At 41.5% G+C, this 15,434-nt stretch overlaps 1 protein-coding gene across 1 annotated transcript; it reads left to right on the top strand.

Annotated features, from left to right (window-relative positions):
* The first annotated feature begins 6,138 nt into the window (after window positions 1-6,138).
* LOC124615975 (ejaculatory bulb-specific protein 3-like) lies at window positions 6,139-14,944 on the top strand. The gene is made up of 2 exons (XM_047144176.1): window positions 6,139-6,371; window positions 14,536-14,944. The coding sequence occupies exons 1-2, from the start codon at window positions 6,176-6,178 to the stop codon at window positions 14,730-14,732; spliced, it is 393 nt and encodes a 130-aa protein (XP_047000132.1). The 5' UTR covers window positions 6,139-6,175; the 3' UTR covers window positions 14,733-14,944.
* Window positions 14,945-15,434: the final 490 nt, after the last annotated feature.

The raw sequence follows: 15,434 nt of genomic DNA, 5'->3' as shown, positions 1-15,434 counted from the left end.
ACCTGCTCCTTTTTCTTAAAGGGGAACCAAAGTGTAAGGATATTGTCAAATGCACATTCTGGTCCTCTGTAAACTCTGCCCCTTTGCATAATGACTTTCTTTCCCTACATCTTAAATACTATAGATTTAATTTACTTAAAGGCTGTGTTGAGGTATATTTATCGATCTCTTTGTGTTTAAAAAAACTGTTTCCTATATTAAGACTGTACTACATTCACATTTTTAGCAGTGTATTTCTGTTATCACTGACAGTACCCTCACCAAAATAGCCTACAACCATGAGAGCATCTTCATCTTTCAAAATCACCTAAAATATACACCTCCCTCCTATTCCTACTGCCATCTGGAAATTAATCTTCTCAGTGTCAGTAGTTCTGTAAGATTTGTCGGTTGACGAGTTGCTTCTCGTCCCATCATATGCCACATGTGTTCGATTAGGGACAGGTCCAGGGATCGTACTGCCCAAGGAAATTGCTTCATGCCTCGCACAGTTTAATGGATAGTGTCTGGGAGGTCATTATACTGTTGGAACAACACATCACCTTAATGTTGCAAGTCAAAGGAACGAGTCTAACAACATTTTGCACGAAGCTTCCTGGCAGATTAAAACTGTGTGCCGGACCGAGACTCAAACCCGGGACTTTTTCCTTTCGTGGGCAAGTGCTCTACCAACTGAGCTACCCAAGCACGACTCACGCCCCGTCCTCACTGCTTTACTTCTGCCATTACCTCGCCTCCTACCTTCCAAACTTTACAGAAGCTCTCCTGCGAACCATGCAGAACTAGCACTCCAGAAAGAAAGGATATTGCGGAGACATGGCTTAGCCACAGCCTGGGGGATGTTTTCACAATGCGATTTTCACTCTGCAGCGGAGTGTGTGCTGATAAGAAACTTCCTGGCAGATTAAAACTGTGTGCCGGACCGAGACTCGAACTCGGGACCTTTGCCTTTTGCGGGCAAGTGTTCTACCAAGCACACTCAGCTGTACGGTGAAAATATCATTCTGGAAACATTTTGCCCGTTCTGTGTACTCTTTAGTGTCCTCCAACGAAAGCGAACAAGAGCTGCAGCTTATCACATTCAGACCATAAGGTCTCGGGGACGGGGGGGCAGTGTGTCTCGGACGATTGCACTACGTGAAACAACGCTCAACATGTCTATAACATATGTGCAAACGACCATCACTTGCATGCAGGCAGAATAAGCTTTCACTGCCGAAGATGATGGCGTGCCATTCTGTCTTCCAAGTAATGCTCTGATGGCACCAGCCTACCCACGGATGTCGATCCGGTGGCGTGAGTAGAAGACGGTTTAGAGGTGTGGGTGCCTGTAGCCTCACTCCTAGTAGACAGTTCACAGCAGATCGTGTTGACACTTCTGGGCTCAGAAGCTCTATCATGTGTGCTGTGGTAGATGTAAGATCTCTCCCTGCACCCCTTACAGTATAACAATTATGGCTGGTTTCTGTGCTCTGTGGACGTCCAGAACCTCGTCTGGGAGTGTAAGAATGTTCATGTGACCATTGATTCCAGATCGGTACTACATTGACGAAGTATGTTAAACTTGTGCGGCAATTCTCTGAAAGAACCGCTCCACCACTCTCAAGGCCACAATATAACAACTACTAAACTCGCCCCTTAGGCTGTAGGAAGCATTAGTACGTCTGTTTGGCATGGTGACATGTTTGATTCACAAGTTTTCAGCACATTGAGCCTTCTGGCTGTGAGTATTCCATATTGAAGTGTAGCCACAGGTGGCGCTCTAGTAGCTATGCCAATGAGCTCTCTGTTGCCAGGAGACGTTGGGAGCATTATCAGTACATCTACTACTCCCCAGTTAGCAAACGCCGCCATCAGATCTGAATCAAAGTCGTCTTTCCAAGTGTGCTAATTCATTTATGGCAGTATATATATCACAAGAGAAATATGATAGTGTGACAGAAAAAACAGTTGTTACGTTTGTTTCTACATCTAAAAGATGATGTTTATTCAGATATCGCGCCAGTTGCACAAGTTTGAGGATGCAGATTAGGTTGGCTCTAAATATACGCTACAACGATTGTGGGCATTCCCTGGTTGCTCCTCTCCTCCCCAATCATCGCCCTCTGCCATGCCTTCGTTTCCCCCCCCCCCCCTCCACCTCTACACATTTCATTCCCTTTCCCAATGTGGTTTCCATCGAGTCCCCCTCCCAGATGGTGCCCTCTCTTCCTCCATTTACCCCTCCTATCAACTCTGATCCTCCTCCCTTCCTCTGTTCTTTTCCCAGGCTACCTCCCCCCATCCATCACGTTTTCCCAACATCTACCCTGTCTCTGCCTCCCTTCTCTCCCCCAAGTGCTTTTGCTCTCCGACCCACTGCCTTTCCCACTCCTTCTTGCATCCACCCACCCTGCCCCCTTTTTCTATGTCCCCTCCCTCCATCGGCTTCCCCCCTTTCTCCTTTCTTCTCCTCCCCCATTTCCCTTCTCATCGGTCTGGGTCGTTCACCCCCCCCCCCCCCCATCTGCCTCTGTGTCACCTCTGTAGTGCTGTTTTAAGTGAGTCTTCAGCGTTGTGCGTCCCCTGTCAGCCACCATATTGTCACTAGTTGCGTTTTTATCTCATGTGAACAGAAACCAGACAGTCGCTGTGTTTTTTAATTGTACCTGTCTATTTACTATGTGTTTCAATCAACATCACTGACCGTTTGTTTTTATATTGTCTTTGCATCTTTTTCTCCAGTTTTTAACAGTCACCATCTTACCATCAGCTTTTATTGTTCTCATATCTCCTCGTTCTATTTTGTTAACTTTTCTGTAGGCTGCAGAGTGGCGTATTGTGCAACTGCCACATCCCCTTCCCCCCTCTGGGGGAGAATCTAAATCCAATAAAGGAAAAAAAAGTGGTCGGTGTTTGTTATTTTTGAGATTGGGCTTGGTGACTTCATGTCAGTCTAGTATGCCATTAAGCGAAAAGGACAACATTATCAAGATCTCGCTGACTTTGAGAAAGTCCTTTTAATAGAGCTACGAAAAGCTTCTGCAATACACATGGAGGGAATGTGGCCACTGTACCTGAATGCTGGTGCAGCAGTGGTGACGAGAATGTACAGCTGCAAGAAGACAGGATTCCAGAATGCAAACGATCGTGTTCGACGTATGGCTCTGGCACACCACTGTGACATAACGAATTGTTACAAACTGGTTACTGCGTGGACAGCTGTGGGCCATATGCCCTGCAATGTGCATACCACTGGTCCCAAACCATCACTATTTGCGATTTCAGCGGCGTTAGCGAAAGCTCAATGAGGCCAGGCTTGAGGTCTGTTGTGTTCTCTGCTGAAAAGCGTTTTAACTCAGCGCCAGTGATGGTCGTGAATTTGTTTCAACGACACCAATTGACGGCCTGTAGCCCACCTGTCTACGTACTAGACAGCTTCAGTAATGGTATGGGGAGCTATTTTGTATGACTGCAGGATCACTCTCATTGCTATCCGACGGATCTGCATATTAGCAGATCAGTCTGGTGATTTGACCTGTTGTGCTGCCATTCATCAACAGAATTTCACGAGGGTGTTTCCGACAGGATTACGCTCGTCCACATACCGCTATTGTAACCCAACATACTCTACCGAGTTTCGACATGTTGTCTTGGCCATCTGATTCACCAGATCAGTCGATCACATGCGGGTCGTAATCGGACAACAACTCCAGCTTCATCAACAATCAGCATTAACCGTCCCTGTATTGACAGAGCAAGTGTCATAGTCACGAACTCCATTCGACAAATTGACATCTGCGACCTGCACAACATAATGCAAGCGCATTTGCATGCTTGTCTTCAAAATCTGATGGTTACACCTGTACCAATATCTCACAGTTGCTTTGGTGTATCTCGAGTTTATATTAACCTGTGATCTTTCTAAGTTATACACATACCTAGACAAAACTATTTCAGATATTTCATAACTTAACATTAATTACTTTATCGTGTTGCGATTATTCCTGTCAGTTTATACATATTTCCTTTTTTACTATTGCTTCATTATTATTACTGCTATAGTAAAAATATTATTTCAGTCACTAAGCTGAAAAATAACTTCGAAAGAACTACGAGGGAAAAGTTTATAAACATGACTTATTATATAAATAGAGACAGAAGGCATGAAGAAACAATAAATAAATAAGCAAATGAAGATATTGGAAGATAAAAAAAAACAACCGAGTTTTTCAGTATCGCTGCTTGACTGACTTCTACATTGCATAGTGCAACACACTCGCTCAGTATAGAGACTATAGTATTAATTTAATCTTTTGTCACTCTAAATGATTTACAGAAACCACACCCTTCCTATGTCGACAACGGACACTGAACACGCTATCAAGGCGTTCAAACTATTGACCATACACTTTCAATGTGGGATGTGGGGCGTGGGTTCCTGTCTTTCTACGGCATTTCTAGGGAGTCCTACAAGTTTTCGGGTATTACTCCACATGTTTAGTGGACAGAGTGACACTGACACACAAGCAAGTGGCGTCTATCATAATTAACAGACCTTCGGAAGCTCCATTTGCTCAAAATAAATGGCGAGAAAATAATTTTGAGTTTCCAAGAAACATACACAAAGTAATTTAGTTTTGCAGAATCTGTCTTCTGACTGAATTATATGACTTACATGGAGAAAAATGCAACCTGGATACACTGTGATAATTTATGGCAATTATAATAACAGATCTCAATTTAACTACTAGCGTATTGGATGGCAATGCGCAGCTACTTATTATAATACAATAAAACTACAGAAATTGGTTTTATATTTAAATGGTGACCAGCTACGAACATTTGTAGTACTGGATAGTCGTAAACAAATAGTATCCTGCATTGAGCCACTCATCAAGCATGTGGTCAGTGAGCACATGTTATGATGGAACCTACCTGGATGGTTCGATAATGCACTACGGGCGAATGTAACAATATGAAATGATTGCTTTGCACAATATATTTGTCACAGATCTCCACACAATGAACGTTTCCCGTAACACCACAAATTACTGAAGAAAATATCACGAGATGCTTTCTTAGTGATAACTTTATTTAGCGGAAACGATTGCGCCTAAAAATATATAAAAACCGATAAAGATACCTTGTAATTTTCAGAATCAAGTTTCTAATTTCAGACAAGTTTCATCGAAGAAGGTGCTATAATCTCTAACTCCTTTCTCATCCACGTTCTTCAACGGCCCCGTAACAAAATAAGAGAAATTAGGACATAAATTAGTTGGTGAGTCATAACACACTCTAACAAGGCATAAAATAATTGCTTTACTTTTCACTAAAATTTACACATATTTATTTTGCTTTATCAAACAGTACTAAAAATACAAAATCTTTGTTGCTGTACACTTAAGTAAAAAGGAAAATTTCTGTCGCTCTTGACAAAAAACATGTCGATTACAAACAGTTCCTCGCGCTTACATCAATCTTTGTTTGTACATAGTGATGCTGAGTCTAGAACAGGTATTAGTATATATCTCTTTGCTCTACAAAGTATACCCCGAAAACGTTTGTTTATTGCGGTGTTTGGAGATTTTACACAAATCTGGCCAATCATGTTTCATCGTATTAACACGTATATTGTCCTGGAAGTTATTCCTGCACGCAATTTTCCTGCTGTTAATAGAGATCAATTTATTGATCTTTTCGCATAGAGTTCGACATCTCACCTTCCATGGAGATGAAATTTGCTGAACACGATTCAGCTATGGCTACTTTCACATTGGACGTTGTCCGTTAACTCTGATATAATAACATTAATGTAATTGTGGAAGATAATGGCACTGTCGTTGGTGCTTTTTCTCTGTGATGAAAAGTAACTGCAAAGTGCTCCGCATATTTAAGAAAACCGCACCACACTACATGTACTGCTCATTAATAGTGTCGATTATTCTGCTGGTTCCCATACCGCAGGATGCTCGTGGGTTAATACAGTGACAACTACCTATTCAAGGTCTCGGGAGTTGAGAAACACCCACGCAGATTTCACTTTATCGTAGGTGCGAGCGCTAGTTCTTCCCCAAGGCGCCCCACCTCGATACCTCGTTACGCCTTCATGCATTCATTCGTCAGAGCGGCGGTATAAGAGGAGCTCACCAGATATCGCACATCACAGTCTGTGCGAAGCGCCCCGGTAGTCATGGCAAGAAACATGATCTTCTACTGCTGCCTCGTGGCTGCTGTTACCATTTCGGCGAAAGCCGCGCCGCAAGACAAGCTCGACAACTTCAACGTGGACGAGATCCTCAACAACGACCGCCTCTTGAAATCCTACATCCAGTGCATGCTCGATGCAGATGATGGGAAGTGCACCACCGAGGGCAAGGAGATCAAAAGTAAGTGCGGTTGTTAAACTTCATTCTGTATTGTGCCTTTCTCGCTTCTTTCTTACACTGTTCACCATTGTCAAACCTCTCTTCCTGTTTTCCTGGAAGCTACAGATGTTCGATTAAATAATACGCTCATGGAAAATGGTGTAGCACTCTGATATGCTAAATCACTTAATCATGCGGGATATTAATAGCTAAAAATTCTGTTCCGTTTCCTTAACAGGTTTTATGGTACCTCTTCAGGAGACTCCGTTTTTTATTCATTGTCAGATGCCTGATTAGAGTCAGGTGGTATTGTGTTCCACTACGAGCAATAACAGGTTTACAACAGACAAATCACGTGGCGCCAAGAAGACGTATTATTTTGTCCTGGTCACAACAATGTTACACTAACATATAGCATTTAAGTGTTCTAACATATTGAAAATTTCATCTCCTGCTAAAAATACTCTTAGCAGTTAAGGTAATGTTTCATAGGGCCTACAATTCGCCTTTTGCTTTAATCTAAAGAAAGAATCAGTGACAGTTAGGATAACCACATCATTTTCTACTTCCCTGGTTTATATACTGTATTTTGTTAGCACCCCCATATAATCCACAGTGCTGTATGAACTAGTTTCCTGCCAAATATGTGATACCTCTCCAATTTCCACCTCTTGCAAACTCTTTTTGACTTTCTCTTGAAATTTTCGCACGATCATCGCTTCTATGTAAAAGAGGATCATCTTTGCGTCTTCTCTCGGCGAACCGAGTTTCCACCAGCTTTGCAATAATCTCCTTCGCTTCGCCGTGTCAAGTTGTTTGTGCCTAAGTGAACGATTCTTTTCATACATGTCAGTGTACAGATGTTTCCTTTCCTCTTGGATAGTCTTGTACGACGACGTTTCGTACAATATCAATGCCCTACGTATACTTTAAAGGCACAATTCCGATGAAAGTAATTATGGCACTTCCTGTTGGTCAGTAGTAAGTATTACTGCATCGTTTTAAGATCCAGCTGTTGATCCTATACTTAAGTAGTATAATATTGTTAATTTACCTGCGACTCTAATTTATTTAATCGTACGACCACCCTAATGGCAAAGTTGTTGGCCAGTTCCAAACTGAAGCAACAATAATTCGTCGATTAGAAGAAGACAACCAGCATTCTATGCGTCCCTTAATTTCTCCATTGGCAAAGCTTTAGACAAAAGCCTTGGTTTAATACTTGTCGTGTCATTGACACTTCTTCCTACCATTTACCTGATTTTAACATTTTTGTACAGAGTACACAAAATGAGTATTAAATGGAACAATTTAAGATTATGTTTCGGGCAATAAGCGAAAAACGAAAACTGACTTTTTGGGAAAGTCTACTTCGAAACACAGCTGTCACCGCGCTCTTCCTGGAGCTTCAACGTCCACCAGCTCCTCTTCGTCATGAAGTCTCTTTCTTCACATCGCATGACTACTATACCCAGGTGAACGAATTTAACTGAAGGTCGTTCTTGTCTGGGCATAAATGACGGACGTAGTTCTGGCTTGTATGTGCTGAGATAGATCAGGGCGGCCCTATCCAGCATTTAATTCTAACGACTCTTATTTAGAAAAATATTGGGCTTTAATTCATTGTTTGCACAGCACCCTTCGCAACGTTCGTTGGGTATAAATCTGTACAGACATGTAGTGATGTTTAGAGCTACCATCGTGTTGAGGTTATCGTTAGTGATAACAACGTCTTTAACGTTTATCAGTAATTGCAGTAATTCCTCCATTACTGTAGTTAGCAAGTCATTATTTCCCGACAATTTCTTAGTAACGTCAAGGTGCTTGAAGCAAGTGATACTATTATCCCAGATATATTTTAGACTTTTGAATTTTGTACATCAACTAAGCGAGAGCTAAAAACTTCATTCTTAAGTCAGATAACTGCGACACGAAGACAGATCATCGTCATGATATAATAATCTTAGACATGCTGTCGTAACCGAACCCAGGCAGATAAACTCTAATATTAGGAAAACAGATTGCAAGGAACCTTTTGAGAGGTCATTCAGTAAATATGCTCCAGTAACGAAGTGGTTATCGTGTGTTATTCAAATTAGTCGGTCCAACTCTTCAATGTCATTGACCAGAATAATATCAGCTTCTTTCTACGCCAGTGCAAACGCCCAATGTTGAACACTTTCTGGACACCTTCTTCTGTGTTCGTATGTTGGTTGCTCTTGGAGATCTTCCTTTATATGTTTCTACTATTTTCTACGATAATACCTTTTATATTTCAATATAGGTCTATTTTCTGTATGCAGGTAATGGGCAGCAACATACGTGAGCAAGTTTCGTCTACAATAGGTAGTTCCACTTTATGCTACTTCCTGTCCTATTTGTCTGACATCTTATTTCGACGTTTCTGATTTACTGATCTTTTTTGTCAAAGTACCTACCTCTCGTCTATTGTTTTCACAATGTTCTTTTCGTTTAGAAGGGACACATTTATAATGCATAATTTACGAGATGGGTGAACGGCGTGCGCAATATTGTTTTATTTGAATCTCCCTGTATTTTGTTGTTCCGTAAAGCGGTTCCTCTATTTAATTATAATTTCTATGTTTCTTGTATTGTGCTCAATGTTTTCTGCTTGATAGCATTACCCTTGCTTACAACAGTAAACAGACTGATAAAGTCTTACGCTGTCTCTAGCTATTTGTGGAAAGATGTTGGAACGTAATTTCATTGTTGACAGCCTATTACTTTTCTTATATTTGCTAATTAGTGAGTTATTAGCTTTGAACATAAGGAAACGGCTGTAGAATTCCACATCAGAAAGTGTCTTCCAAGTTTCCAAGACCTGTGATAACTTTCACAATACTGGACACAACGAGAAAACATCTGATTTCTGAGTAATGCTATTGAGTCATCTTTTCAACCGGATCCATTGCAAATGTTGTTTATTTTTTAAAATGCCGAAATCAAAACGGAGTAAATGTTTACTACATTATTTAGTATAAATATAGAAGGTATGCAAAGAGAACAGGGTAAAGGGATACTGAAACTCCACACCTAACTTTTTGTTACCTGGTCCTCCCCTAGCATTGAAATATTGTGGCAGTCATGTAAACCATACAATGTGTTCCATAGTTATTGCCTTCTTTTATAAAGGCGTTGACCTTAAACCACTGATTTTTTAATAATATTTTCTGTGCATACTTTATATTCCCTGACAACACAATCAAGAAATCCATAAGCGTATATGAAGGGCGTTCAATAAGGGATGAAACAAATTGTTTTCTCGCTCAGTTACAGTCTAAAAACTCCGGAGATCGTTCTGGGACATCGTTATATATGCCCCTATAGTGTCATAAAGTTCTGATAAGTCGCTGTGATATACATAGGCTTCAAAATGACATTGGTAACAGAGATCCATTCTTTTTCTCTTTGTGGAAAACGAGAGCATCGAGAATACTTGTAGGCACCTTCAGAATTTCAACGGAGACTTGGTAATAAACAAAAGCGCGGTAAGTCTTTGGCGGCGCGTCTCTCATCATCAGCGAAAGGTCGTATAAACCTGTCCAATCTGCATGTGTCAGCCGGCCGGACACAGCTGACTCCTGCTATGTTCGAGCTTACAGACACATTGAGGGTGATCGGCAAATCGAATCAAACTCTTCGCCACACAACTGGACGTTTCTGTTGGTGGTGCCGTTACACTCGTCCAGCTGTAGGGGGACTAAAAGGTGTGTGACCTTCAGGCTCCTGGCCACCCGCCGGAACCCTGTAAAGAGCAATGAAGGACCATCTGAGCGGAACTGCTTGCGCATTACAAAGCTTATCGTCTCAATTTTTCCTCGAAGATCTTCGCAGGCGATGAAATATGGATTCATCACTTCGAACTGGAAATAAAAAAACAAAAAATGGAGTTTTCCAACACCAACACTCCTCCAAAGAAAAACGTTCAAGGCCGTGCCCTCAGCCGGTCTCATGAAACTGTAGAAACGACATCAGCCTGTTCGTTACCACAAAGAAGACAAAGAACTTCTCGCTTTCAATGACAACACAAGGCTGCGCAGGCAAGAGAAGTTCACGAAACTTTGTTAGACTGTTCCTCCTTATCGACCTACAGCCAGGATCTCGCAGCTTCCGACTTCCACCTGTTTGAACCAATGAAGGAAGCATTCAGAGGGAAGAAGTACGTGGATGATGTGGAAGTTATTGACGCAGCAAGACGTTGGCTCCGACGTCGTAGAGGAGAAAGGCACGATATGTGCGTAAAGGGCCTCACAGTATGGTGGCGTATGGTCGGCGTATTGAACAGAGATGATTTTGAAAACAGTGTTCAACAGTGGAACGAGTGGGGAATAGTACATTCTATTGGAACCCTAAAAAAAAAAAAAAAACTAATATTGATTTCTGAAAGAAACTGTGTTGCATTACTTATTGAACGCCACCCATATAAAAGAGATTTAATAGGATTTAATAACTGTAGTGCTTTGAGTCCAAAGAAGCTTTCGTTTTTCACCTTCTGCTTGAAAACAAACATTAATGTTTCACGAATCATTAATGGAGAGGTCATCAGAGACAGGGTACAAGCTCGTGATTATCAAGAATAGCGAATAAATTTTTTCTCATAAAACTGTATAAACTGCACAATATTGCATTCTACCCCGCATTTAATTTAGAGACTGGCAGAAAGTATGTTTGACTTTCTATAGACTGCGAACTCAGTTTTTAGACGGGCACAACGATTATTTAGCAAAGAATTTTTACCAAAGAAAAGTTGTCAAGCAGCCCTATATTTTCAGATGTTATTTTATTTAGAACACCGTTTAGGCACCTCATTAATGCCATCCTCAATACCCTATGCACTCCATAGTTAAAGGATCAAATAAATCGATAGACGCTAAACTGGTGTCAGCAAAACCAGCAGTGAATTTTTTGTGGAACTTGACAACATCTGAGCACACTTTTCTCTGACTGCAGGTGCGCACAGTTGACATAAAAAATTCTCGGATTCCAGATACTGATGGTTCCAATTATGCATATATCAGTGTATGTGATTCAGTATACATGGAGGGCACAGGTGCTGAAAATGGCGTTAATGAAATGCCAAAACTTGTTTTCTAATTAAAATAATATCTGAAAATACACGGCTGGTTGGCTACTGACCTCTATCCACGATAGATCAACACGCACAAAAAACTGGCTGATACTGCTTAGCGGTAGATATAATATACTGACGTAAAGACAGCAGTTGAACTGCACCACTGACCTGCTCACTGGAGCATCGACCGCTGTACAGATAATATATATTATATTCTGGGCATTCGCAGTGGATGCACTACGCCAGTCGCACATTTCTATGGCTCCTAATTACCTCAGAATAAGTTAGAACATGAGTCAATATTTCTGTTTGCTTACTAGCCAGGGACAGAATTTCAAGTCAAGTGTTCTCCCATAATGAAGTAATTTAGTGTATGTCATACTCCACAAGACCTAAAGGAACATCGCTATACACACAAAAAAACTCTGTTACAGGGAATCGACTTCATGTGCTCCTTGTGGTGAAACCAAGACTTATCAAAATCTAACCGCCACGTTCTCCACTGTGGCTCTCCATACCAAAATCTGATGCTCGAGCACCAGTGAGATATGTCTTTGATGAATGCCAATACGGATGTACTCTTGCACAATCCCTGGGTTGATGATCTTCTTCACATCATACTCAACTATTTTCTGGACACATGGCGCCCATGTTTGCACTCAGGTGACGAATTCAAGTGGCCTTTACAAAAACATTACTTCCAGTACACAGGTCATGAATCTGAAGATAATCACCTAAAGTTCATACTTCTTTCAGAAGTCTATCTGGATGTTCAAACCCCCCCCCCCCCCTCCTCCAGATCGTTACAACTTTGATAAAGAAAAACATATCTCTAATATTCGGTGGCAGGTATGCAACGCTCCTCCCATGAGAGGATTCTTCAAAGTGCAACTGATGACCATTATTTGTGCCCCCACACATCTTCTCATTAAATGCATGTCCTATTGCCATCTTCAGCCACAAAAACTTTTTCGCAAGGTACACTATTCTCAAATAGTTCTCACCCCAACAGAATAACCTCCCGCCCCCTCTGACCGCACTGCAGGGCTCCGTCACTTTGATCATCATGAACTGCCGTCGCCATTTCTGCCCTCTCTTATGGCATTAAATGTACGCCCCTGTAGAGCATGACAACTCTATTTCCAGCCCGCTTTAGCTGATAGCGGCTTCTGCGGAACGCATGCTCCACTTGGCCGTTTCTGTCAGTGCTCAACCCTAATAGGCTAGGCACAAATTGAGACGCGTATAGCGCGTGTGGCTCGACGCAGCGCAGCGCGCGTTTTTGTAATATCGCAGGTGCAAATGGGACCGCGCAAATTGCGAGGCGACGCGACTGGGACGCGACACGCGCCTGCGCCAGGTCGCGCGGCGTTGTGGTTGAGGCACAGTTTCTCACGTCGCGCTTGCCTCGCTAGCACCGTGGGAAATTTGAGGCGGGGAGCGGAAAAGTAGCCCGGACATATGCTCACATCGGAACGGTGCATATGAGCAGTGGTAGTATTGCCCATACGATAAATTTTGCCTTACTGTGTACTAAATTTCATTGTCTTGGGTAGTGTTTCACTTTTCGCCATTTAAACGCTCCATCTTTCTTCGTTAGTACATTATACTTTTCTGTTATCTATATCTGTATAGTTTTGTTTTGTTTTTCTTCTGTCAAGAAATATGCATACTTCAGCGACTGATGAGCCATTGGCCGCTGGAATTGTATCATATGCCTCCGCGATGTTTTCAGATCGTAAGAAGGGACAGAGGGTAGTGAAGCAAGGAAAATTATGTGGTTAAGAATCAAGCTAGGAAAGTAAAAGAAGGTTATCTTCTGGCTGCCTAGTATTCTGGTATAACCGTGCGATCTGTTACAAAAATTTAGAAAGTGATAATCTCCACAGGTGTGATCCCTTTTTGCTCCTGGTAAAAAGCGTCCAAGATCTGAAGTATAGAAGTCTCAATGTGATTACTCTGATATGGATGTAATAATGTAATACGACACACTGTAGTACATGCAGTTGAACGTCACATTGCCACTGCAAGCTAGAAACAGTCGAAAAGCAGTCACAAATAATAATGTTTTAATTGGTTCGCCGTGATGAGAAAAAGCATTTCAACTGTTGCATGCACATTATCAGCGTTAATAAACTAATTATACAACAGGCTACACAAATCAAGAAAATGGTCTGTATTATTACGAAAGTAGGAATATCCCAAAAGAGTATTGTGATTAGATATATTTAATTCGTTGAAATGTACTGCTGACAAGGGCACATCTACTTTCATGACAATTTTTTCCGAACTCCAACTCACAAGGCACACATGGCTAGCTTGTGCATTCCTGTCGCACGCATTAATTCTCCGCTGCTGACAATACGCTGACCATTGTGTTGTGCGACAGATAAGTTGTTTATTTTTCTCAATAACAACTATTTTATTCGCCGTAGGTCAGTAACCAGTATCTGGCATGTGGCTATCTTTCCGTCTGAAGGAACGCTCGTCATTATTTTAATACTGCTCAGATCAAGAGAAGGAATAAAATCCTCTGGTAAGTTTCCATTCCAGTCGCTCAGTGTTAAAAATACGATGGGTTACATGGATTCCACCAAAATTCCACGGAATTGGCAATCTATTATTTTGTGAGTTGTTAATCTTTTCTCATTCGAAGCAGCATCACCGTTTGTGAGTAACGGCCACATGTCTCTTGGTGAATGGTTTAATTGCACTATCCTTTGTCACAGTGTAATTTGCCAAACTCATCTCACAGCAGCTATTGAGACAGAATTCCGAAACGGAGTGCCTCATTAAACAAGTAATTGGCAATCACAGAGCTCAATAGCTTACGAAAAACCTCATAGTCTCGGTTTGCAGAAACATAAAAGAACAAATTTCATGTTTATTTTCATACTAGGAAGCTCAACTACAGTCCTAAGTAACACTTGGTCCTGCAGTACTACAGGCACTGTCCGTACATGGTGCTAACCATATGAAATGGTGGATTGTATACTGTGTTTCAATATGAATATAAATATAAAAGAATATTAAATGTGAGTGGAAAAATTGCAATGAGACTGTTTCACATGATTTTCTTTGACATATCTACAGGCAGGCTGCCAAAATTATTGGCGACGGGATGTGGAGACTGCTCGCCTAGCCAGCTGGAGAGGGCTATCAAGAGCCTGAAGCACATCACAGAGAAGCACCCTGCAGAGTGGACCAAGCTGAAGGCCAAGTTCGACCCCACGGGCGAGTACACAAAGAAGAACGCCGACACCTGGAAGCAGTACGGCGTCACTCTCTGAGCGCCACGCCAGTCCGATTCCCCTCTGAGCTGCCGCAGCTCTCGCACACAGTTCAACAGCAAATCCTGTCTCTTTACAGAAATTGTCCATTATCTTAAAGTCATGTGACAACTTCATGCAATTTGGTCACTCACCGGAATTTCTTAGCTTACTCTTGTTCACTATTTTACAATTATTATGATAGGAAATAAACGTTTCGTGTTAAATTTGCATTTCAGTGTTTGGTTGGTCGGATGATAATTCCTGCGTCATAATATGAACCCCTCACCAAGGACTACTTTTCTATAACTTGTTTGAATCGTAACGTATAGCAGTGGTTCCAAACGTGCGACTAATCACCCCCTGAAGACTAAAATGAAATTTTCTGGGGGGTGAAAATCCAATCGTTCAATACTGTTTCATCTGTGAAACTATATTATTTTAAAAATATCATTACTACTCTCACTATTTACTATCGATGTAATAATGGTTGGGTATGTTACCAAGAAATACATTTTTTTCGTATATTAGCATCAACACGTGACACAGTGTGGTGGAGGTTACAGCTACATGCAGTTTGTAATTTGTAATACGCATCTGTGGCAGTAAAGTTGAGGTATATACTGCCCACAAGTATCTCCGAGTGGTTGTAGTTATTGCAGTGGATCACGAATTGCTTCATTATTTACTTCGCAATAGATAATGGGACTAATTTTCCAGTGC

Source organism: Schistocerca americana, chromosome 5 (assembly GCF_021461395.2).
Source record: "Schistocerca americana isolate TAMUIC-IGC-003095 chromosome 5, iqSchAmer2.1, whole genome shotgun sequence".
Lineage (NCBI taxonomy): Eukaryota > Metazoa > Arthropoda > Insecta > Orthoptera > Acrididae > Schistocerca > Schistocerca americana.
Note: the sequence above shows the minus strand (reverse complement) of the source record. Positions and strands in the feature narration are given on the sequence as shown.